At 43.3% G+C, this 26,037-nt stretch overlaps 1 protein-coding gene across 1 annotated transcript in view; it reads left to right on the plus strand.

Annotated features, from left to right (window-relative positions):
* The window catches only part of LOC111154956 (raftlin, lipid raft linker 1), a 192,721-nt gene that overhangs the window by 58,697 nt on the left and 107,987 nt on the right, over positions 1-26,037 (plus strand). The window contains exon 3 of the mRNA XM_022514919.1: positions 18,142-18,328. Within this exon, the coding sequence (XP_022370627.1) occupies positions 18,142-18,328 (187 nt within the window). The remainder of the gene's footprint in view (positions 1-18,141; positions 18,329-26,037) is intronic.

A 26,037-nucleotide genomic window follows, 5' to 3' on the forward strand; every position in this document is an offset into this window, starting at 1 on the left:
TTCAAAGCATTTATCTTAGGGGTCAGTGACATCATTTTTAACCATAGAGGGAGCTTTCTTTCTTTCTTTCTTGGTCTTTTTTTTTTCCTATTTTTAATTTTTTTTTTTCCCAAGGGAGTTTGCAATATAAAGATCAATGTCAATGTAAATGCTTTCTAAATATGCCATTTAGCTCAGACGCCTGAAAAGTTTTGGAAGTGTGGACCATGTACAACTTGAGAACTTTTATATGAGTCCTCCCGCATCCACGGTTTCACTTCCCGGGGTTCCGGTTGCCCGCGGTCAGCTGCAGTCCAGAAGCAGATGACCTGCCTTCTGACTTCTCATCAGAAGGTCAGTGGTAACTTGACCTTACATCATGGCACCTGCATCACTCATCTTGCTTCATGAAGGCCTTCTCTCATCTCTCATCACCACAGGAAGAAGAAGAGTGGGTACAGTATGATAAGATATTTTGAGAGAGAGAGAGACCACATTCATGTAACTTTTACTATAGCATGTTGTTATAATTGTTCTATTCTATTCTTACTGTTGTTCATCTCTTACTGTGGCTGACTTATACATTAAACTTCATTGTAGGTGTGTATGTAGAGGAAAAACTACGTGCGGTTTCACACATCCATGGAGGGTCTCAGACCATATCCCCCACAGACAAGGTGCCACTACTATAGTGAAAGAAAAACAAAATTGCAATATACATAACAGATTAAGGACTAATACCCATCTTATAGAAGACTGTACTATGAATCGCTAAGAAAATGATAAGCTGTGCTATGAAAAAATGGGTAGCAGGGAATCTTAGCTGAAGAGTAAGAAATATACAATTATATATGTATGTATTATATATAAAAATATTCCCAACTCATGACTAATTACAGAAATTCAGAATAAAGCAACAGTGTCATTTTTCACCGTCTGGATTAGTACTATGGGGAAATACACGGTCTCACTCCATAGATCGGTAAGACAGTTGTAGGGCAATTTGGCAATTGCTATTAAATCACGTGCCTGTGAAGACGTCTGAACGTGGGATTTTAGAAGAGCATTAAAAATGATTACTGTTAGGAGAGCAGAGGTGAAGGGGGAAACTTTGTCACTTCCCCCAAGGGAAGTGCACTCCACATGTTGTTCATACTGGCCACAGAGGTCCGCCACGACAGCCTGTTAATCTGGCTGTGACTTGTCCTCTGCCTCCCACCTCTGCACTGTGGGCCAGCAGTCCAGCGACATGGAGAAGGTTGGTACCTGTCATTTGCGTTTGCCCAGCTGAACTACAACAGCCCCCACTTTATCAATGTCTTTGAAGATCACTGTTAAAATTTCAGTTTGAAAATTGGATTTGCTGTTAAGCGTTTGCTTTGTTTATTTTCTTGTGTCCTACCCTGAAACAAAGCAGGTCTGGTTCCGGATGGTTATCTATAATCACGATGCAGTGATCCTTAGTTTTCTGGTTTTCCTGTTGTAAATGTGTGACTCGCATTCATGCTGTACTTCTTTTTCCAGTCAAGCATACACTACCAGATTTACTGAAGAAATAAACATGGCATTTTTGAGAAAGGCTTTGTCCACCTTCCTGTGATCAGCCTTTCAAGGAAAGCACTGATCCAGCAGCTGATTACTGATGGTGCTTGAGCAAACCATGGAGCCTAAAAAGGAACACCCATGAGGCACACAGTTGTGCAGAAACAAGGAGTCTTATGTTGTGTTCCTGCTGCATTCGTTATAGTTTTGTGGGATGGTAAAAAGAGCACTGGATCGTGAGTCCAGGGGTCTTTTATAGTCCTGATTCTGCAGCTAGCTATATGTTCATAGCTAATTGTTTCATCCCTGTGGACATCACTTTACAATCCATGAAAATGAGTGGGCTGGGTTAGGTAGTTAGAAAGAGTTCATAGTTAAGGGCATAGGTTCTGAGTGATTGAATTTGAGGCTTGGGTTCATGAGTTACCAGCTGTGCAACCTGAGGAATGTACTCAACCTCTCTGATCCAGAGTTTCCTTATCCTTAAAACGGAGGTCATAGAGAGATGGTTGGAGTATTAAATGAGGAAGCCTGTAAAGCACCTAAAACAATGTCTTGTGTATGGCATATGTCTAGTGGATACTGGCTAACATCGTCATCATTGCTATTATTTCTTTCTTTTTTTTTTTTTTAGATTTTATTAATTTATTTGACAGAGAGAGAGAGAGAGAGAGAGAGAGAAAGATCACAAGCAGGCAGACAGGCAAGCAGAGGGTGGGGGGAAGCAGGCTCTCCGCCGAGCAGAGAGCCCGATGCAGGGCTCAATCCCAGGACCCTGAGATTATGACCTGAGCTGAAGGCTGAGGCTTTAACCCACTGAGCCACCCAGGGGCCCCCATTGCTGTTATTTCTAAGGACACTTCTCTTATCATCATCTCTAAGGACTTTTTCAGCTGTAAAGCACTTTGAAACCATGATTCTCAGAAAAGCGATTCAAAAGCAGTATCTAATCTCTCAAAGACTAAGGAGTTGGGAAGGAACAGGCAGTATAGCGGTCAGGAGGCAGTTGACCCATCTGCAGCTTGCTTCCAGGTGCATTCCTCCACACCCAGCTGTCGCCCCCCACACCCCTGCCCCCAAGGCTGCCACCCGCTTGCGGCCAGGGTGGGGAGGCAGACACTGTTCCTGCAGCCTCCCCTTTCTCTGCGGTAGCTGAGGACAGAATTTTAGGGCTTTTTTTCCATTTTATTTATTTATTTATAATATTTATTTGACAGAGAGCACAAGCAGGGGGAAGGGCAGAATGAGAGGAAAAAGCAGGCTCCCCGTGGAGCAAGGAGCCTGATGCAGGACTCCATCCCAGGACTCTGGGATCACGACCTGAGCAGAAGACAGGCGCTCAAGGGACTGAGCCACCCAGGCACCCCCTCACTCTTTCATTTTAAAAGTTACACCTACAGTGCTTCCAAGTGGGGCTGCAGGCAGAACAGGCAGGGGCGGGGGCCGGGAGTGGGGGGGTGGCTGTAGAATTTAGGATGGAGTCCTTGTTGGTGGCTGTTAGGAGAGGAATTTAGGATGCATAGTTGAGGAAACAAAGGGAAGAGACTGCAGTGACCTCTAGGTTTATGCCTCCTTCAAGAAATATTTTTTTCTTTGCACATTTAACTTCACAAATCTGGGATGGATTCAAAACAGACACGGAGAGTGGTCAGAACAGGGGTGACATATTTCTGTCCCGTCTCCTGCCGGATGCCTTCCTCTTTACCATCCCTTTGTCGTCTTCCTTTTCTGGGCACCCTTTGTGTTCAAGGCTCTGACTGGGTCTCCCACCATAGTTCCACCTCTTTTCTCAATCAGCTCCTTTATTCTTTTATTCCTTTTGGGCCGTGGTTAATGTGCCTCAGTAGGGCCTTCTGCTGTCCTTCTCCTACTGGTTCCTGGTTACTCTTACAGATGGTGCCATTTTCTGGAACTGGCACTCTAGGCTTCTCCAGTCCCATTGCAGCCGTGCCCCCCCCCCCATTCCTCCTCATGCCCGTTCTGTGATATGTAAGTCTGTGGTAGCGTCTGGTGCAAATCTGGTGCTTTTCTCGTTTTTTTTCTGAGTCCTGTTGCTCTAGACCATTGGGGGTTCACGTTCAGAAACCAATAGAAGTTCAGACCAGCATTTAAAAGAGAATTGCAGAAAAAATTGCAGGCCTGTGTTTAGGCTGAGAAATCATAGTCCTGGGTGAAAACTAAAGGATATTGATGTACAGCTTCAGTGGTTTCAGACATAGGATCCATTTACAGACACGGAGACCTGTCATGCTTGTTAACAAGTGTGGAGATGCTTAGGGTTATTAATAATAATAATATGGATGATAATGATTTTAGCAGCTCCCATAAACAAAAGAGCTCCAGGCCCCAGGTCCAGTTCTAGTGCGTTATGTGCATTATCTCACTTACTCCTCATGCCAGCCTAATGTGATGGATACTACTCTTATCCGACACAGACACAATCGAGGCCCATTAGGGTTTATAACCCACCTGAAGTCCTACAGCTAGGAAGGGGTGGCAGTGAGATTTAAACCCAGATAATTTGGTGGGGGGAGGGGCAACATGGGTGAGGTGGAGAGGAAGATCCAGTCTTCCAGGTATGGAATGAGCAAGCCACGGGGATGAAAGGTACAGCACAGGGAATGTAGTCAGTGGTATTAATAGCATCGAATGGTGACAGATGACAGCTCCGCTGGCGGTGAGCACAACGTAACAGAGAAGAGTTGTCAAATCACTATGTTGTACACCTGAAACTAATGTAACATTGTGTGCCAACTCTACTTTAATTTTAAAAAATAATAATAAAAGAGGAAGTAAACCCAAGTGGTTTGGCTCCAGAGCGGGAGCCTTGACCAGCATAGGATCTGTCTCTCTGCCTTAGCCAGATTTGATACATCACCAGCTTTCTACCCTATAATTCAATGCCAGATTTCTGTTCTCTGTTTACCTAGTAGGATCTGCACCATTTAGAAATAAGACAAACTATACTGCAGTTGTAACAAAGTAATAATAATACTCACTTCTTACACGATGTGAGGATTCCTAATGTCATGAAGCCACCCATCCTACCCCCAAAGAAACCCGGTAAGGAAACGCAGGAAGGGAGACAGCCCTGTTAAGTCCAGCCATGAAGACCTCACACATGAGTTTATTAAGGGCGTGAGGGAAAATTTGTATCTCTCGGGTATAACGTGGATCATCTAGAAAATCCAGTACAAAGCACTTCCAGGCACTCAGCAAAACAGGCTGGAGGGTTCACTATCTCCTGATATTTCTGATATGAATTATCTCAGCCAGGATGCTGGCCAGCTGGGAGCCCCTGGCACTCATTTCCAGATTTACCAGAGCAGTGATTCCCAGCTTGAGAGCTCCCCCCACCCCCAGCCTGGCACATGGGGGGAGAGGTGTGACTCAGGAGGGTGTATGACCTGCTGATGGAGTAGCGACAGAAAAATGGTGAGAACCTGCTTGCTCCAGAGAGGTAAACACTTTAGAAGCTGGCGTGACTGTGTTACTAGAGATATTCAAGAGTCTCAGGGACTAAAATACCAAACGTGAAGGCAGCACGAGGTTTTGCTTTCTTCCACCAATTTGAATTGGTGACAGCTAGTAAAAAGAGATTTAATAGGGCCGCCTGGTTGGCTCAGTGGGTTAAAGCCTCTGCCTTCAGCTCAGGTCATGATCCCAGAGTCCTGGGATCAAGCCCCACATCAGGCTCTCCACTCAGCAGGGGGCCTGCTTCCTCCTTTCTCTCTCTCTGCCTGCCTCTCTGCCTACTTGTGATCTCTGTCAAATAAGTAAAAAAAAAAGAGAGATTTAATATACATGACGCAACATTACCCATCCGATCCCACACTGTAAATATTTTTGCAGCTTTTCCCCATTCCGTGGTGTCACAGCTTTATTTTGGGAAAAGAAGTGACCTTATTCATAACTGTAGTTAAAGGATGTTTAGTAAGGAATTAAACTGACACCTTAATAAAGGCAGAGAAGTGATCACATGTTTTGGGCTAAAATAAAAGGAGTCTAGTTTAAAAAAAAGATTCTAGAATGGATCTGCCCAATAGAAATATAAGGTGAGCCATGGGTTGATTTAAGGTGTTCTAATAAGAATTTTAAATTAAAAAATTAAAATAGGTAAATTCATTAGTAATTAATAGGTAAATTAATTTTAATACAGTTTATTTAACTCAGTATATTCCAAATGTCATTTCAACATGTAATCAATAACAAATTTTTATCAAGATATTTTACATTCTTTTTTTTTTTCCACATGAAGTCTTTGAAGTTGTGTGTGGTTTACACTGAAAGCACATCTCCATTCACATTAACCATATCTTGAGTGCTCAGGAGTGATGCGTGAAAGGAGGAAAGAAACAAGGGAGAGAGGAGGGGGGAAGAAATGTTAGCAAAAACCTGAAGATGCCTTATATAAACTCATAGATGCCTCTCACACCCTCTTTGGCAGTCTCAAAGGCCACACTTCCTGGTGGTCCTTTTCCATAAATTCACACTGACAAGTCAGGAAAATCCTTTCTCCTGCCTGGTTAAAATCTGTCTTTCCCTTTTTGTGCCAACTGTTGCAGATAGATGACATTTTTCTGGATGTAAATAAAAAATTCCGCTCCCTCCCCCATTTCTTCTCTGTTATTCTGGAGAACCTCCCTTGGCCATTTGCTTTCACCTAACCCTTCTACCTAATTTCACTCTCCAGCTTTTCTCCTCCTCCGTTGGAATCCATGAGAAGGCAGCTGAGAGGGACACACAGGCATGCAGAGACCCTAGACACTATTTGGGACTCCATTTTTATAGTGGGAATCAAAATACTTCTTAAAATTGGCCTCCTCAGGCATCAGAGATCCCCATCTCTTCCACGGGCAAAAAATAAACCAGAGTGCTGATGACAATTTTGCATGCAAATTGGTTAGCGGAGCCCGGGGCTGCTCAACTTGTGTGTATGATTTTCTCTTTCCATGCACCAAATTGGGAGTTTGCGCATGAACGCAGTAATTGTTCATGCAAAGCTGAAAATGCAGGTGTGGAAGCCTTTTTTAGAGTAAGGGAACTGTCTGGCCTGAGTTCTCATTTGACTCAGTTTTGTTGCATCTTTTGCAATGTCATGTAGTTAAGAGTGTTATTTACTAAAATGCATTTCCAAGATATGGAACTTTTTGTAAGCTTTATGAATGTTTTTGTGACTGTGTCATGGACTAGATGGTATGTCTCCACTATGGCAAGGAAAAGGAGAGTCCGCCAAGGTGAACTTACTGTTGTGTCTGGGCATAGTGCCTTTGAACCAACAAGTGGATTTCCTTTGTGGGCAGGAGATGTGCTAAGCTCCCAGATGGTGGAATTTATTCTTGTCATAAGATCTGGAAACTATTCTTGCACATGGTGAATTTTTGTGCTTTCCAGCAGTTTCTGTAGTGCATTATTTTATTATTTCATATATTTTTATATTACTGTGTTCATAAATTTAAAAAAATTCTCCTAAGCCAAGACTTTATTGATATACCAATGTGAAACTCTATTGTAGACTTGAGACCTTTGTGATAATAAATCAAGGTAAAAAGAAACCAAAGTTTTCTCTTGTGGCCTGAGTTAATGCCAGACTGAAGTGTGCTCATGACTTTGGGGCACCATCCGTTCGGGAAAAAAAATTTTTTTTTTCCATTGTATGTTGTTTGGGGTTAGGATTCCCAGTCACCTCTTATCTATAACCATGGTCTTTTGTCTTGTCACTATTTGGCCATCTCTGCAAGGTGACAGTTTTACATTCTTCCTTTGCTTTTGTTGTCATATCCCCATTTGGTTTTTCCTCCAGGTCAGAGGTATGTATCCAACTCATGTTTAAAATTGCTACTTAATAGTCTGTAGTAGGGATGAGCCATGGCAGAGTCATGGCCATTCCACCATTGATGGATTTCATTGTGTGCATGTAGGGAAGGAATGAAAACGCCGCTTGGCTGCTTCAGACTTGAAAAATGCGCCATGTCCCTTCTTGTTCTGAAAGGGCTGACTGCCTGGCTGGCTCTAATGGGGTTGGCCCATGTGGGCGGTGGGGAGAACATGTGTGGGAATAGGGGACCACATGGTCTCCAGGGTCAGGATGTGTTTGCTGGCTCGTATACTGCCCATTTTAGGCACTCCTTTGGTTCCTTTAGCTTCTTTGCTTTCAGCACACCTGAGTAAGAATGTATCAGGGCAATCATGCTTCTTAGTTGATTCTCCACAGCTCCTTATAAAGGTGCATTATTTTTTGACATGCCTTCTCTGAGAACTTGGCCGCAGTGACGTTATTTTTTCCAGTACTGATTACTTTTATACAGAGTCTTCAGACTTTATCCTAGAAATCCATATAGGGTCCCATTTACATTCTAAACAGTTTCATTTCCATACTGTTTGTACATATTCATTAGTGGCTGGTCTGGGATGCAATCAGTTTATTGTACTCTCAGAATCAAAGAGAACTACATGGAGTGTCAGCTCTCATGATGATATCATGCTCAATTAGGAAAATGGCATAAAATATGGACAATGAGCTTCCCTTCTGACTCGCGCTAAGCTCTCCTTGGGTTTGGTGTGGCCCAGTTTGAATAGAAATTCTGAAGACTTGGTGATCCTTTGCATCTTTTCTTCACTAGAAAAAATATTTTTAAGTACGTGAAATATTTTATTAATACTCTGAGTTCAGTTTCTAGCCTGTTGCTTTTAATATTTGAATACCCCACTGTGAAATCCAAGCAGCGTGAGGCCTGTGTCGCTGGAAGAGCTTTCTTTCTTTTTTTTTTTTTTTTAAAGATTTTATTTTATTATTTATTTGACAGAGAGAAATCACAAATAGGCAGAGAGGCAGGCAGAGAGAGAGGAGGAAGCAGGCTCCCTGTTGAGCAGAAAGCCCGATGTGGGGCTCGAACCCAGGACCTGGATCATGACCTGAGCCGAAGGCAGCGGCTTAACCCACCGAGCCACCCAGGCGCCCCTGGAAGAGCTTTCTTGATGAATCTTTGCCTGGGTCTTCTCTGACAAAGTGGACCAGTGATGAGCAGTAATGCCATCTTTTGGGTTTGAATAATGGGTACAATCAATGGGAATTATTCAGCACTCTCCTTCCAACTTCTAGACACTGAATTTTTTGGGATGTGATGTTGTATATGTAATTCAGTGACTGCGGGTGAGCCTTTGAAATGACAAGCAAACCAATAACAACTTGACTCCCCCTCTCCCTCCTCCCTTCTCTGTACACACGTGCACATGCGCACACACGTGCACACACCTGTTGTCACAGCCTCTGATAGTCTGATGCTTCATAGTCATTCGTAGTCTTGTGGCATGCATCTGAAGAACTCATGTGATGAGGCATCTGTTGCTTTACCAGTTATTCTGTGATTGACCTGTAGAATCCTAGATTTTATATTAAGCTTAAAGTAGAGTTTTCAGTCTTCCTGAGATTTTCCCCTTGAGTTATCGATGACTTAGATATGGTATTGAGAACTGTGTTTTATGAAACCTGATTGGTGGTTGCCAAAGGCCACAGGGAGAGGAGAATGGGGAGAACTTGCTTAACAGAAATGGGGTTTCCTTTTGGGCTGAGGAAAATGTCTTAGAAATACAGAGAGGTGATGGTCGTATGACATTACAAATGTACTAAATGCCACTGAATTGTTCACTTTAAAATGATTGATCTGTGGATTTCACTTCAATTAAAAAAATAAAAAAGAATAAGTAGTGTTCTAATGGTGTGGTCTCCTGGACCTGGATAGGCTTTATATTATTATTTTTTTTTAAGTTTTAAAAACATGAATTTATTTGATGGGGCGCCTGGGTGGCTCAGTGGGTTAAATCCTCTGCCTTCGGCTCAGGTCATGATCCTAGGGTCCTGGGATCAAGCCCCACGTCGGGCTCTCTTCTCAGCAGGGAGCCTGCTTCCTCCTCTCTCTCTGCCTGCCTCTCTGCCTACTTGTGATCTATGTCTGTCAAATAAATAAATAAAATCTTAAAAAAAAAACCCAACAACATGAATTTATTTGATAAGACAGTGACAGAAATCTGAATTCGGAAAACCTCAAAATGAGAGTTTTAACTTATTCTGCAGCTTTAGAAATGACACAGACAGAAGACATTGGGCTGCAAGCACTATTTAAAAAATGAAATTCTTATTCCTTACCTATACAGTAAAAACTGCACATTGAAAAATGATTGATTTGAGTATTTTGCTAAATTGAAGCTACTGCAGAGCCCAGGCAGACTGGTGTTATAGAAATAGCAGCCTTCAAGGAACTTTAAAAAGAGAGAGAGAAAGAGAGATTTGGTTGAACAGTGTCATTATCAGCTTTACCTGCGAGGGAAATTACCCGAGGGGGATGGTGTCGTTCTCTCAGGTTTCACTCCCTGGTATTGACAGATCCATTAGCAGATGTAATTAGAAAAGCAGAGTCGGACTTTGAATAATTAGGTTAAAGTCACACATGATGGCTGAGCCAAATCACAGAAGCTGTTGCCGTTCACCCTGCCGTTGCCTGCTGTAGGGTAGAGAGAAGTGTGCGGGTGCCGAACACCACTGGTTTCCTTCTTGTCTGGGAACCTGGCGCTCTCCCAGCAAGAAAGTTTGAAGGGAGCAAAGCTGTCACTTTGGGTCTTCTGTGGATGTCTGAAGGGCTTCGTTTCCAGGGAATAAGTGGGGCGCAGAATGTTTTTGCTAAACAAAACATAGTCATAGCAAAAACAAAATCTACTTCATCCCAGGAGTGTTAAGAAATGTGTGGTTTTGTGGCTGAGGTTTCTTTCCCCCTGTTTGCATTCCTTTTTTTTTTTTTTTAAACCCCTGGAATAATGGTTTATTTATTTATATGAAGTTATTTTCTGAAAGGAAAACAAAACACTTATTCCAAAAGATCTCTGGACTCTCATGCCACCCCAAATACCTTTCCAGCAGTACTTTTTATATTTTGATTTTTTAGAAATCAAAAGCCTGTTATTGGTAATTGAATGAGGAAAAAAGTATTTCCAAGGGATTCACACTGTAGTTATATGGCTCTAAACTTTCTGTTCATCTCTACATCAGCATAGAGGAGAGAAGATTTGGAAATAGGGGGCTGTGTCGAATACGTACAGGTGTAGCCTTGAAGGCTGCCATGAATTGTGATGATCTGGGAATGAATGGAATCACAAGCTCTTCAGTACATGACCGAGGTTCATACCGTGCCTTGACAATGTGAAGATCGGGGATAGGAAGGAGTAGGGAAGCATCCATCCCCCTACATTTATCAAATGCCCCATCCAGACTCTGCAACCTACCAGGTCTTGGCTTTGGGCCATATGGACTTGAAAATCAAATGGGAATTACTTGCCAAATCTAAAGATTAGCAGAGTTTCTATGAGGACCAAGACTATGGAGTTCTTTAAGGTAAGAATTAGAAGTTCTGGCACCATTGGGCCTATGTTCCCATTGGCAGTAACCAGGCTGGAAGGACACAATGCCGCCCCCTTGGTGAGATGGGGCTTTGGTAGTCATTATTCTTCCCATAGTTCTGTCTCTCATTTGCTTTATCCATCTGGCTCCTGGCGGGCCCCAGTCCCTGGCCTTGTGCTCTGCCCCAGAACCTCTACCAGGTCATGAGATAAGAACCAGTTCCTGCCCAGGCTGCTGGGAGAGGCCAGCTGGAGAACTGGGCTTTGCACAGCAGTAGGTCCAAATCCTTGTGTCGGTGAAGATACAGCTCCCTCAGTGGGAGCACAGGGAGCATTCAGCCTGGTGCCTGGGCTTGGAGACTGATCCCTGTCGATAAAGACTTGGGAACTTGACAGATTGGAAAGCGTGATCTTCAGACAGACACTGGGCCCTAACAGTGGCATTGCCTCAGATTGGAATAACATTGGCCAAGACAGCATCATCAGTGTCCCTCGTCTTCAGAATATGAAGTTTCATATTTAGAAATTTTAACCAGATGAGGTGGCTTCTGTAGTTCAGTCCTGGAGAGGACTCCTGATAAAACCCCAGGAAGTCAGAGGAACTTCAGATAACTCACACTGTTGTCCTTGTAGCTCTCCACTGGGAAGAGAGGAACCCATAGCCCCCAGGGATGCTTCTTAAAATACCCCTTTCCTCTCCCACGACTGTGCAGGCATCTCTTCCGTAGAATGCCCCTGGAAAGCTCCCCACACTCCCAGGGACAGTCAGAGCAGACAACATCCTTTCCTAGTGCCTGCGATGGGCAGAAGGCTGGGACCCTCACAAACAACAGTGATTTTTATTCTACCCTTCTGGCAACAAACTGTTTTTGTGCCTCCCTTTCCATCTTTCCACCCACCCACACCTGTGGTTTGTCCTTATTCCCATTTTGCCTCTAGTTTAGGGGAACTCTTTGAGTTTGCTTTGTAAAGCATTTATTATATTATCCGATATCATTTTTTTTTTTTTTTCAGTTAGAAACTGGGCGTTACTCTTCAAATTGAATAATGAAATCATTGCATTTTAAAGCTGGAAGCTCCCTTCAGAATTGCTGATCCAGGGGCTTCATTTTATAAACAATGGACCCAAGAGGTGGGGTGGGAGTTACATGACTCACCCAAGGTTACATAATTCGTAACCGAAGTCAGACAAATCTTACAAAACAAAAATAGTAGAGAGGTTATCCTGGTGGGTGGGGTGAGATTTAGAGCAAGAGGCTACAATTGGTATGTCCATCCGAACAGATAAGTCATTCCTTCCTTTATTTTTCCAGGAATAATACTGGAGAATTGGTCAGTTTATAAGAACTAGAGTTTTTCTGAAGGTGAAGGTTCAAACAGAAACAAGAAATTAAGGCCCTTAATCATATTTACAACAAGAGCTTGGTTTTTTTTTTTTTTTATTGCAACGAGATTGTTGAGATTCATTTTTATTTGTTTTTTAACCGTGAAGCTAAAACTTACTTTGCCAGCATGCATACCAAAAATTAAAGCCATAAAATTACTGAGTTTTGACAAGAGATACATCTTGAGATTTTAAGATAAAAATTTTAAAGGTATGATGTTTTATTCAGGGAGCATTTAACTAGAAAGTGGTTGATTGACTCCTGTTTGGGGGGCACTGATCTTTAAGCCTGGAGGGTAGGGGAGTGGGTGGAAACGGGGAACAATTTAGTGGCCCAGCACCACGGCGTCATCACCAGCCCCAGCTGACCGGTGTCCCCATCCACCACTGCGACCACCACTGACCATGATCTTTTGGAGCTTTGTCGATTCCATATGCAACGTCCCATTTAACTCTTAGAGCTGCTGTATGATGTTAGTAGGCCCATTTTAAATAAGGAAACTGGGTTTTCACGTGCCCAGGGTTAACACCAGTGAGGAATATAGCTAAAATCCCAGATCTTCTCAAAGCACTGACGGCTTTTACTTTTTTATTACAGCACAATGCATAAGGGGGAACAAATCTATAAATGATCAGCATCACAGGAAAGGCTTATTTTATTATAGCAGTAAGAGTTTTGAGATACTTGAAACATTTACAAAACACTGCACTGTGGAGACTGGCTGAGTGGGTGGTCTCATATTGGTTGACTCATACATACTTTCATCAAAGTGGAGGGCTGCCTAGTATTTTTAGGTTTGATTGACATTGTGAAATTACCTTCCAAAAAGGGCTCACCCACCTACCAAAAGTCTGTTCAGTTTTGCGAATGAAACAGCCAGCATCGATGCCATACACAGGGACTCTCGTTCGGTTCAGCCACTTTGTGATCTAAACCTGCCCCGTTCCCTTGGCACAACCCACATGCAGACTGGCTCCTGTCAGTTGTAGGGCCCAGGCACGAGAGTGCAAGAGATATTGGGCCAGAACCAGCACTAGGGTGAGGCAGGTGAAGCAACATTTTTTAAAAGGACGAGATCACAGGGCGCCTGGGTGGCTCAGTTGTAAAGCATCGGCCTTTGGCTCAGGTCATGGTCCCAGGGTCCTGGGATCGAGTCCCGCATTGGGCTTCCTGCTTAGTGGGGAGTTTACTTCTTTCTCTTCCTCTACCCCTGCCTGCCCCCTGCTTATGTTCTCTCTCTCTCTCTCTCACTCAAATGAATAAATAAAATCTTAAAAAAAGATGAGATTAGTAAACTGCTGTACTAAGCCATATTGGAGCTTAAGGAGAAAGGAAAAATCAGTAAGACTGATCCCATCTTTATTAAAAGTTTTGATATTTTGTTCATGATGGACTTTGGATGAATTTTCCCTTTTTAACATATTGCATTACACTGTTATTTATCTTGCTGAGGTTTTGGTGCTCCTTAATTTCTGCTCCTGGGGCATTGTCTCCCCACAGGGTGTCGTGCCCTAGTCTCCATCCTGCGTGGGGTCTGGGGGTGCTCAGTGGGGGCATAGTCCTGCCTTGTTGTAAACTGGAGAAGAAGACTGTGCAGGCCCCCACAATGGGCCTGGGGCTATCAGGGCAGGGAATTCCAGGCTTGATTGTGTGAGGTTGGGCTGTGGGTGACAGGTAGGTGCATGTCCTTAGGTCTCTGGTTTCCTTGCCCGAGGAGGGGAGAGGAGAGGAGAGGAGAGTGCCTGGACAAGGGCCAAAGGAACCTTCTGGAGAGGAGTTCTCAGCCTCAGAGTCTCCTGGAGGGCTTGTGAAGATGTAGATCACTGAGATTCTGATTCTGCAGGTCTGAGGTGGGGTCCCAGAGTCCCCATTTCTAATGAATTCCTCCATGCTGCTGCTGGTGGTGGACCAAAGAGCATAATCGGCTGAGCCCTGCTCTAAAGCAAGGGGTCCAGGATAGGGGTCCCCTTGCCTGGGTATAAGGGGGTACTTAGAGGGTTTCTGTGTATGGGAATTTGGAGGGGCTGAGCATTCTTTACCAGACTTGTCTTTAGATATTTTTTGTCTAGCAGCATATCCAGAATGTACCCTTCAAGGGGAAAGACTGCATACTTTCCTGCTTTCCTGGCCAATCTGCTATTTGTCACTGTTATTAATGGAGATTTCCCCAGGATTCTGGAGACTGTTGCTATAGATTTCTTTTTTTCCTGTAAATTTCTTGCATGATATATGGAAATGAGGGCTGTAGTAGCTGATGTTAAGTAGTAGTCTTAAGTAGTCCTAGATTTTTTTTTAAGTTTGTGTTTTATTTTTTTAAAGACTTAATTAATCAGAGAGAAAGAGAGTACAAGCAGATGGAGGAGTACAGGGAGAAACAGGCTCACCGCTGAGCAGGGAGCCCTCTGTGGGACTCCATTCCAGGACTGTGGGATCAATACCTGAGTCGAAGGCAGATGCTTAACCAACTGAGCCACCCAGATGCCCCTATTTATTTTTAAGATTTAACTAATTAATTAATTAATTTGAGAAAGAGAGTGCATGCATGCGCAGGGTGCCAGCACGGGGCGGAACAGAGGGAGAGGGGCAAGCTGACTCTACTGAGCTGGCCCCATGCAGGGCTTAATCTCAGGACCCTGAGATCATGACATGAGCCGAGATCAAGAGTCTGATGCTTAACCAACCGAGTCACCCAGGTGTCTTGAGTTTGTGTTTTAAAATAACACATTATTTTTAAAAATACATAAAGCACTTTAAAATAATGTTTTTACATATAAATAAGAAACAAAATGTCTCTTAAACCCTCACCCAGTGACCCCTGTGGATGTACAAAATAAAAACCACCTTTCCATCCTGCTCTTTATGCTCCATCCCTCTCTAATAGTCATGTTTTTGTGATTTCTTTCAGAAAAAAATTTATTCTTGAAGAGATTATCTATCTTTCTAATTATTCGTACACAAGACTATCATAAACATTGTTAGACACCTTGCCTTTTAACTTAGTAATTTATATTGGATGCATTTCCATCAGCACATAACAGATTTATCTTAATCTTGTTAAATGGCCCATAGAATTCATCACTGGGGTATCCCAGTGTTAGCCAGCTAGCCCTCCAGTGAAGAACAATTTGGTTCCAGGGTTTTGCTGTATGAACAACCCTGTAGTGAGTATCTTTGTCCATATATCTTGAAAAACATCTATGAGTCCAGCAATAGGCCTGATACCCAGTGGTAGGGTCATTGGACAATGGGTGTGTGTACTTTAGGGATGAAGGCAAACACCATATTGCCTTCGAGAGAAGCTCACCCCATTGGCTGTGAAGAGCATGCCTATTTCCCCAACATTCTTGCCCACAATGGGTATCATAGAAGTAAAAAGAAAACAAAATATGTTATTCCAATAGTAAAAACAAATAGGAATAAAATTGATAAGTGTACAATATCTATGGGAAGAAAACTTTAATATGTGCCTGAGGGACTCCAAAGAAATCTGAAATAAACAAAAATTATACCTTCTACTTGGACAGGAACTTGTGGGATGATGAAAATAGCTATTCTCCCTCAGTTAAGCTATAATATGACATGATTCAATCATATCAATAAAATTATTTTTTGGAAGGAGGTTTTGATGAACTTGCTTTGAAGACCATTTGGAAAAAAAAATAAGAATAGACAGGAAGATTTAGAAACTAAACAGGAAGATAGGAAGTTTCAGGAAATAGCCTGACCAGATATTAAAACATAACATTAAAATTATTAATACAGATTAGTGGATCACAATCATAAACTTAATTATATTAAGGAATATAATATGATAAAGGTGGCATCTCAAAGTAATGAGGAAAGGGGTGGAATGTTGAATTCATATTGCATAGATTCCAAATTGGATCAAAGACTCATATCCAAAAAATGACATATGTAATCATAGGAGAATTGTTTTATAATCCTAGATCTCTCTGCTATGACACAATACTCAGAAGTCATTGAAAACAAGATTGAGAAGTTCAGCTTCATATAAAAAGAAATTCTTCATGACAAAACCCACCTTAGGCAAAGTCAAAAGACAATAAATTGGGGGAAGATATTATAATTAGTATGACAAATAAGAACTAAATTTCCTAATATATAAAGAATTTCTACAAACCAATAGAAGAAAGGACCATTAATCCAATAGAAAACTAGGCAAAGATTATGAACAGTTAATAGAAAAGGTGACACAGATGGTATTTAAACATGAAATGTTCAGTAAGAAAAAGTAGAAGTTACCTAGTAAGAGAAATATAAATCACCCCCACAGGGATCATTTTTTCACTGTGAGATTAGCCAGGACATGGTAAAAGGAAGACCTGTACACATCACTGATGGGAGGTAAATCCTTGCTATTCTGTAGAAGAAATCGGACCATATCTGAAAAAATTACAGTGTGTTTTTTGTTTGTTTGTTTGTTTTGCCCAGCAAATTCCTAGGTATGGAATTCCTAGGTATGATGTATTGCATGTGCACCCGTGTGAAATTAGCTAGGAGTGGTATTTTCCATGAGCATTACTTATAAAAGCAAGAGTTTGAATAAACTATGGTCCATCATATGGTGGAAGACTGCGTCTGTCAGAAGAATGAGAAAAAGCTCTGCGCACTGCTATTGAACGGTTTCTAAGAAAAGTATACTGTCAATTGATAAAAATTTGCAAAAAGCCATATGTGTAACACTGTGCTACCATTTTTTAAAAGATTTTATTTATTTATTTGTAAGAGCATGAGAGGGGAGAAGATCGAAGGGAGAAGCAGACTCCCCATGGAGATGGGAGTCTGATGCGGAACTCTATCCCGGAACTCCAGGATCATGACCTGAGCCAAAGGCAATCACCCAACCAACTGAGCCACCCAGGCGCCGCTATGCTACCATTTGTATAAAAAGGGAGGGAGATATGTAGACATTTTTACTTGTATATGAATTCAGCAGTTGTTAACATGTGTACAAAAAGCAGATAATACTGATTTCCCCTAGGGAAAAAGTCTAAAGGGTGATAGGGCTGGGATGTATACTTTAAATTGGGTATTTGCTTACACCTTTTGATTTTTGATTCTTGTCCATCCTTCTCAAAAAAGGTTTTAAATCCAAATCTTAAAATAATTCAGTAGGTGAGAAATATGTTTTGTGTGCTTCTAATGTGGAGTTAATTTGAGTGTTTTTTTCAGATATTGGTTAGCTTTTTGTGTTTTTTTAGGCAATTGCCTCTTTGTATATTTTGGCTTTCTCTCTCTTCCTTGCTTCCCATTCCCTTCCCTTCCTTTCCCTTCCCTTCCCTTCCTTTCAGCTTCTCCTTCCCTTCCACTTCCTCTTCCCGTTCCCTCCCTTCTTTGCCCTCTCCTTCCCTTCCCTTCCTCTTTCTTTCTTCTATCTCTCTCTCTTTTAGTGATTTCTTTGCAAATTAAGGAAGTTATCTCTTTGTCTTAAGTGTCACAGAAAATATGTTCCAATTTGTCTTCTGACATTGTCAATGCTGTTTTTTGCCACCTGGGAATTTTATATTTGCATGCAGTTGTCATTTTTCCTCCTCCTCCTCCTCTTTTTCTTTTTTTATTTTAAGGGGGTGGAAATGACTTTTCCAATGTGATCTCTGAGAAGATTGACTCTAGATTTAAAATACCCAATTAGCAACGCCTTTGGATGAGTTGGAAAATAATCTGTTTTTTTAAGTTCTCTTTGACGACAGTAGTTAAGACAGGAGTAAACCCATTCTTAATAAGAGGTGACCTGGAGGTCTGCAAGGGCAAGGGGAGAGGGACTTGGGGGAGGGCGAGCCCTTTTGTTACGTCCCTAATAAGCCTCTCCTCTCTGCACCCCCAGCTGAGCTCCCGAGGTCTTCAGCGGTGAGGCTGGCCTCCTTGCATGACCTGCCCGCCCAGCTCCTGGAGGTGTACCAGCAGGGCTTCTCGCTAGTGGCCCTGCACCCCTTCGTGCAGCCAACCCATGAGCGGGAGAAGACACCACTTGAGCACATCTTCAGGGCCATCCTGATCAAGAAAACTGACAGGTAAGTCCTCTGAGGTGAACCTTAGCTTCGCATTATGAGGTGGCTAATGTGTGTTGAATAGAGAAGGGGGAGTGAGAAGGGGTGGCGGGGGGAGTAGAGAATATATTTGAATTTTCCTGGTGTCCCCAGGGCCTCTGCCCTCTGACAGGTAAGGCAAAGTGAGAGACAATCAGACAGAAGTTTCACAGTGTCCTGTGAACTGCCCACACACACTTGGCGTGAGTAGAGAGTTCCATATTATATCCTGACCGTCCTTTAATTTATTGGATTACACTCAATTAGAAAGATGCCTCTTCAGAGCAGGTGTGCTCCCAGAATATACAGCTGGTGAAGTATCATACTGTTAATCTGAAATGTATGGCTACAAAACACACTATTTTTTTGAAGGCTACAAACTTATTATCTTCCTCCAAACTCCAGAAATACTCGGATATTTTAAACTTACCGTATGTTCCGTCAGTCACTTGGGAGGAGAAACAAAACCCACTTTATTCAAGTGCTGTGTTTGAATTATCTTCATTTTAATTTCCAAGGCTTTGAGGGTATTTTCAATATGGTTTGTCCACTTGAATGCTTATTCTTATATTTTTATCAGGTCTAATTAGGAAAAGAGAAGTGGAAATTGGTTTCTCAAAAAGAGCAGTATTAATTTTAAGTGATTAAAAAAAAACCAGCAGAAGTGGGATAGTGGTATGTTTTTGTGTTTTATTTTGAAATAAAGTCTGGCAAAAGAAATCATCAGATCTGTCCTTCGGCCAAGCCTCCTGGGAGGAATGACAGCCTGTGCTGTAGTTTAAAAAGAGAGAGTGCAGAATGACTGCTTCTTTTTCTCTCTCTTTAAAAGTTACTTTGCCTGGTAGACAGACATCTGGCCCGTGAGCTCACAGGGACAGCTGTGAGGCGGAGGGCTGGTGACTAAGACGGGCCCCTCCTTCTGGCCAGTAGCGTTTCTTTCTTCATGGCTGATCAAGCTCTGGGCTCTCAGTCAGAGTCAGCCTGGGTTGGAATTTGAAGTGAAAGATGGCCGACACCTTTGCTAACGTTCAACATTACCATGGCTTTTGTAGTGAAACTTTTCTCAAGCCTTCTTTTTTTTTGAGTATTCATCTTTTTTTAAGATTTTATTTATTTATTTGACAGAGATCACAAGTAGGCAGAGAGAGAGAGAAGAGGAAGCAGGCTCCCCACTGAGCAGAGAGCGGGACTCCATCCCAGGACCCTGGGACCATGACCTGAGCCGAAGGCAGAGGCTTTAACCCACTGAGCCACCCAGGCACCCTTTGAATATTCATTCTTTATGTGGATTTGTTACATCCAAGTCAGTCACCAGAGGAAATCACTGTGGACCCACAGTGGTTTCAGGTTCCACCAAGACACAGGGTTAGCGTGATTATCAGGGGTCACTCATGTGGCGTGCTCACCATATGCCAGGCTTTACAGGTATCATTTCGTTCTCATAAGCAGCCTTTGAAAGAGGTACTCTTTTTTATTTCCATTTTATTTATTTTTATTTTTTTTAAGATTTTATTTATTTATTTGACAGACAGAGATTACAAGTAGGCAAAGAGGCAGGCAGAGAGAGAGGAGGAAGCAGGCTCCCTGCTGAGCAGAGAGCCCGATGTGGGGCTCGATCCCAGGACTCTGAGATCATGACCTGAGCCGAAGGCAGAGGCTTTAACCCACTGAGCCACCCAGGCGCCCCTTTATTTCCATTTTAAAGGTAAGGAAGCTGAGGCCCAGATGTTGACTTATTTGTCAAGGTCACACAAATGACAGCGAGCAGAGCTCTGATTGGTCCTGGGCAGGGACCAGGCAGACTCCCATCTGAATCCCAAGGTGAAGTACTTGCTGTGTTCTTGTCCCCTGTGATTCTGTGGACAACCCCCTTATGAAAAAAGCGGGGAAGAGATCTTTGATTTTTAGATGAGGTAATAATTTCATTATTTCTGCTTTCCTCCATATTACCGCTCAATAATCTCAAGCAAGTCAGAATTTCAGAAAAGAAACAAAATAAAACCATCCTGCCATGTACCTTCCAGGTCACACGAGGCATTCACTGAGCATTGGTGTTTCCGCCTCTTTCATCATTCCGTTGGACTGGATGTTTAGAGGGGAGGATCCACTTTGGTCAGGTCCAAGAGTATCCCTCAGTATAATTCTGCTGCAGGTGATGTGAGGATGGGATTTGGCATGAAGTCAGCTCATCATACATGAATTTGACTGTAAATGTGAAGATGCACTTTTTTTGTTTTTGCTATGGAGTGGCACCTTTCAAACTTTGAGGTACCCCTAAGCATCTCCTGGGGACATTCTTCAAGGGCGGTTTGACTCAGCAGGTCTGCGGTTGGGCCTGGGACTCTGCATTTCCAGCACATTCCTAGATGATAGCAATGCTACTGGTCCATGAATCACACCTAGAGCAGCAAGGGTGAGAGGACCTGACTAATTCTTGTCCAGCTCCATGCCTGACACTCACCAACACTACTCGGGATCGCCCCTTCCCTGCTAGGGAGAGTTCTGAGCACCGGAAAAAGTGAGAAAGAGCAGAGGGTTCCTAGGCTGCGCTGGGCTGTGAGGGAGTGCTGTAGGGTCAGGGGCACATTAGTAGATTTTTCTAGTACTAAATGATTTGCAAGACCTGAGCTAAGTCTCAATGATATGATCAGATGAAGTGGGTGAGAAAGCTCCTCTTAAGGATTAAGAACCATCACTTTTGGGAATAGTCCATAACCAGATATCAGCAGAGCTGAAGTTTTATATACATACACACACACACACACACACACACACACACACACACACACACCCATATATTTTTGTCCCCACTTCCTCTGAGGACCATCCCTGAGTTAATGAATTTACTTTCCAGGAAGGGAAAATGGTTAAGTCATTAAGAAGAATGAGACACGAGTGTGCAGGAGGGTTTTCAAAAAAGAGAAGATGGCATTCTCCTCGGGTTTAAGTTCACTCTAGTCTACAGTGCCTGGGGTCTGCCTACTGCTGGATGGCTTTAGGGAACATTCCAGGTTCTTAATAAGTAGATTCAGAGAAAGAAATTCTTTGGATAACTTTGTGCCAGATCTTTGAAGATGCTCTCACTCCACCCTATTGTGTTTTTTTTTTTAAAGGAAATTGCTAAAGCTTTTTGATTTGTCATGATAATGAGAATGGTAGTTTAGCGTTCTCATGGCAAAAATGACCAAGAGATTTTCCCTCACTTCCATTTCCCATTATTATTAGGTGGGAGGAGTGGCAGTGGGAAGCAGAGTGATTATACAGTATCATTTTAAGGGACAGGCATTTTCTCCCCTGGAAAACCCAATAACCATATTTTTGCATCCCGAGGAAAAGAACCCACACTATTAAGAATAAATAAACAAAAACAACAGAGGTTTTTTTTTTTTGTATCAATGGGGAGTTTATGTGATAGAAACGAACGAAGGGAAGTATGTGATTAATTTTTAATAAAGACTGTTAAAATGATATTTTTCACAAAGTCTGCCAAAGTTCTGATAGCTGTAGATGCTGTTAAATGAAATGATTTAGCTCTCAAAGAGGAAGTAAATACCTGGTTAATATTTTCTAACTGAACCATTCCAGAAGAGCTATCGGTAAACTTTTTAGAGTACTATCAGTCCAAATCAAGTTCATTCTCAAGAATTACCATGGGATGACAACTTGAAACCTGGATATGAACCTTAATATGTTTGAAAGGCGAACATAAAGTTTTTAGCAAATAACTGGCCTTTGGGATCTGTAGCAGGGCCAGGAAAAAGAACGGAACCGTACAAGCTTACATTCACTCCATCACTCATTCCTTTGCAAACACTTACTGAACTCTACTCTTTGTAAGGTATTTTGCTAGGTGCTCTATGTGGTGGGGAGGTGGAGGGTGCAAGGTTCAACTGGACAATGGAGCTTGCCTTCTAGATACCTGTGATTTCACTGAGAACATAAGGCATGTACCTGATGCCATGGGAAAAGGAGAAGTCACCTCCTCGTGGAAAAGAAGCAAAGGAAATGTTCCTGGAGGTAGGGGCTTTTAGCTTGGTCCTGATTTCTTTGGGGACAAAAATAGGAGTAATGTACATGAGGCAGGAAGAGTTTATTAGGTCTTCTAATGCAATGTCTCCTGGTGGAGTTTGGATCATTTGAGAGCATCATGACAGTCGGACTGGATTATTAATGAGTCACCCCAGAAGCTCAGTACAATAACATTCCTTTGGGCCCTGTACTTTTTTGGCAAACTTTACTTAAATCCATGAAAGATTACCTGATCCTTTTTCTTGAAAAATCTGGTAAAGGCCACCCACGTTCTTCAGTACAAATTGTTCTTGATCCTAGGTGTGTTGAATTTACTTGAAAACTGACAGAGGAATGAATAGCTGAATTTGAAATATTTAATGAATAAGTAGAAAGAGAGTTTATACTACTTTCCCGAAACGCTTTCTTTAGAACGCTTAGTGATTTTTAACAGACACTATAGTTAGTGTAGTTCCACTCACTCGGAAGTCCAAGTACAGTCAAGTATCCTTCATTTTTGGGGGGCAGTTTTCCTTAGAATGAGTTGTCAAAGATCTCAAAACTTGATGGCTGAGAGAAGTCACTCATTAACATGTCACTTCTGCTTTTTCATGCATGTGGGTTTAATTCTAGGCCATCTTATGGTGGTAGGCATGACCACAAAAACACACTGGGCTGCTCCGTTTTCCAGCTGCTGCTTTGTCATTGTTCACGCATACAGCCGGTTCAGGGTGTCTGTGATGTGTTTTTCATCACTAATGGGTGAAGCCATTTGGGTCCAGGTCCCCTGGGATATCACCTTATATGATACAGGGGACCACAACATCTGTGAACCCTGTAGACATGCATCAGGTGCCCTTGGGCCTCAGGTGAGGAGGTGGGGCGCACAGATGAGCTACTGCTAATGCAAGGGGTGGGACGCGGAAACCCTTGTGGATGGTGGAAAATGCATGTAATGAAAACTGCCCTTGAAAATCTCTTTACTTGCCCATGAAATGTAATACCGGAGCATTTCTCTACCTGCCCGATGCATGTTTTCCTTCAGGATGAGATCAGCTTGGTGTTTCCAGCAATGAACCCCACGGGGAAGTAAGCTGGTTCGGTTTAGAATGAGTGTTACTTAGAATCACATCTGAGGGGGTGAGGCGCTGCACTGGGAGAGGCGTTGGTGAGAACGGAGGTGGAGGGAACGGGATCTCCATGCCTCCTGTCTCCCATCCATTCTGGGACTCATCTGCCTGTTGATTAGAACAACTGGCTCCATTTTAAGTGGTGAACAGTCCTCTCATTCAGTGAGATTTGTCTAAGATAAGCATGTGTGGTGTAGCTTCACTACGCAAAGATGACTCCAAAGAGATCTCAGCTCTCAAGAAACTCATCTACTGGGGTTGGTGGGGGGGGGCAGTTGTCAAATATATATGATGCAAGTGATGTGAACGGCAACTAAATCTGTAGGTCTGGGTTCTCAACTCTCACCCAGAATTTGTTAATGGGGGTGCTTTAGATAAAGAAGCAGTCTCCATGACCCCCTTCTGCTCTGGGTCTAGAATGATGGTGGATTTGAACAGGGAAACGAGAGATGAGGAGGGTATCCCAGGCAGGGGTCTGGCCCAGGGGAGCCCAGAACCCTGATAAGCAGACCATGGATGGTGTGGCCTGACCGGAGCACAAGTCAGAGGGAAGCAGGGAGAAGAGGCATGAGGCATGTGGATTGGGAGGCCTCTGACAAGCTGGGCTAGGAAGTTTGAATTTTACCCTGAAGTCAGTGGGGAGCCATTACAAAATTTTTGTTTTGTTTTGGAGGAACAACCCTTAGAAGTGCTGAGTTTTCAAAGTGAAAGAGGGGAAGCTAAAAGGGAAAGACAGTGGAGGCTGAGAAAACACAGTCAGTGAGGGAGGGAGCCAGTGGGTAACTGAAGTAGGCTGCGGGGGAAGGGAAGGCAGAGTTGGATGGGAGATGCGTCTGATACGGGGAGACAGGGGATTGAACATTTAGCCACAAAGGGACAGGGTGAAGGAAAAGGAAGAGTCAAAACAGGAGGCACGTTTGACTCCGAGTGGCTGGGAAGGTTAACTGGAGGAGGGAGGGTGGGGATGGGGTGGGGCTGTGTCTTGGTGGGGTTTCCCAGAAGCAGATCCTGCAAGATCATCAGGGAGGTGTTCCCCGGAAGCCTCAGTTAGGAGTGGGTCTCCGGACAGGGAAGGGAGGAAGCCATCAAGGGTACAGTGTCAGTCTTGGCCTGATTCTGCAGGAAGCGGTGAGCCCACCTTGAGGTTGGGAACCGGCTTTCCTCTCCCAGCACCCATTAGCCATTTGCCACGAGCTGCCTCAGACAATTCCCCGGTCTAGGACACATCCCGCCAAGGCATTCCAAACAGCCAGGGAAGACAGGGAAGCGTGCAGAACCTAGGGGGACGCACAGAACCTGGACAGGTTTGGAGGGGACCTGGGTGGAGCACAGGCAGCGGCCACCACAGAAGGAATGTGAATGACGTCAGTCTGGTTGCATGGTGTTTGCGGGCAGTCGCTGGGGGATGAGGTCCAGTGGCAGGTGTCTGCTGGGAAGTCAGGAGCCAGGAGAGAAGCCTGAGCTCGGTGAGGCTGTGGGGGGCTGTGGGAATCCATGGTGAGCCCATGAGGACAGGCCCGCTTCTGTGTTGCTGCCTGAGCCCAGCCTGTTGTGGTCCTTGTTCTCTCTACCAGATGCCTCTAGTAATTCTTAGAAGAGACGCAGTGGCTTGCGGAAAGCTGTGCTAAATGAGCTGCTCAGTTCCAAATTGACCATATGCTTGGAGTCAGAGAAATTTTTCCTCTCAGACCCATCAGCAGGCTGTACTCCCAAGTACTTACGAGCAGCACAGATTGCAGGATGAGTCAGCTTTGGCCGCCCAGTGTCAAGTGATGCAGTGAGAGACGATACTTTTGGTTTTGGGCTGTTTTATTTCCAGGAAAGCAAATATCAGAAAATGCCCAGCCTTTCCCCCTTATTCCCTTTTTGGGGCTGGGAATCTGAAATCCTGAAGACTGCCTTTTTTTTTTTTTTTTTTTAAGATAGGGCTTGCACTCTCGGATGTCTCCAGGGCCCAGGACCTTGGGTGGGGGCTCGTGGGTGTCAGAGAACTGGTACCTCACCCTGCCCTGTTGTTGCCAGGTGTCACCAGATCTTGTACCTTTGTTCAAGAACAGCCAGAAATCTGGATTTTTATATGAAAACTTCTCTCTCTTTAAATGGGGCCTCACTTTTTTCAAAATACAGACGGCTTTGTTGCCCTTTTCAGATCCTGTGTGTTTTACAAAATGAAGGTTTGTGGCAATCCTGTGTCAAGCAAGTCTATCAATGTCATTTTTCCAAAAGCCGCTCACCTCGTATCTCTGTGCCACATTTTGATATTGCAATATTTCAAATGTTTTCATTATTATTATATTTGTTATTATACACTGTGGTCAGTGATCTTTGATTTTACTATTGTAATTGTTATATGGGGCCCCACAGAACACACTCATATGAAGCAGTGAATTTAATAGATAAAAGTGTGTTCTGGCTACTCCACCAACCAACCATTCCCCCATCTCTCTTCCTTTCTTTGGGTCCCCCTATTCCTGGAAACACAGCTGTTCTGAAATCAGGCCCATTGATAACCCTGCAGTGGCTTCTAGGTGTTCATGTGAAAGGAGGAATCGCAGG

This window comes from Enhydra lutris, unplaced genomic scaffold (assembly GCF_002288905.1).
Source record: "Enhydra lutris kenyoni isolate GAN:26980312 unplaced genomic scaffold, ASM228890v2 scaffoldscaffold39, whole genome shotgun sequence".
NCBI lineage: Eukaryota > Metazoa > Chordata > Mammalia > Carnivora > Mustelidae > Enhydra > Enhydra lutris.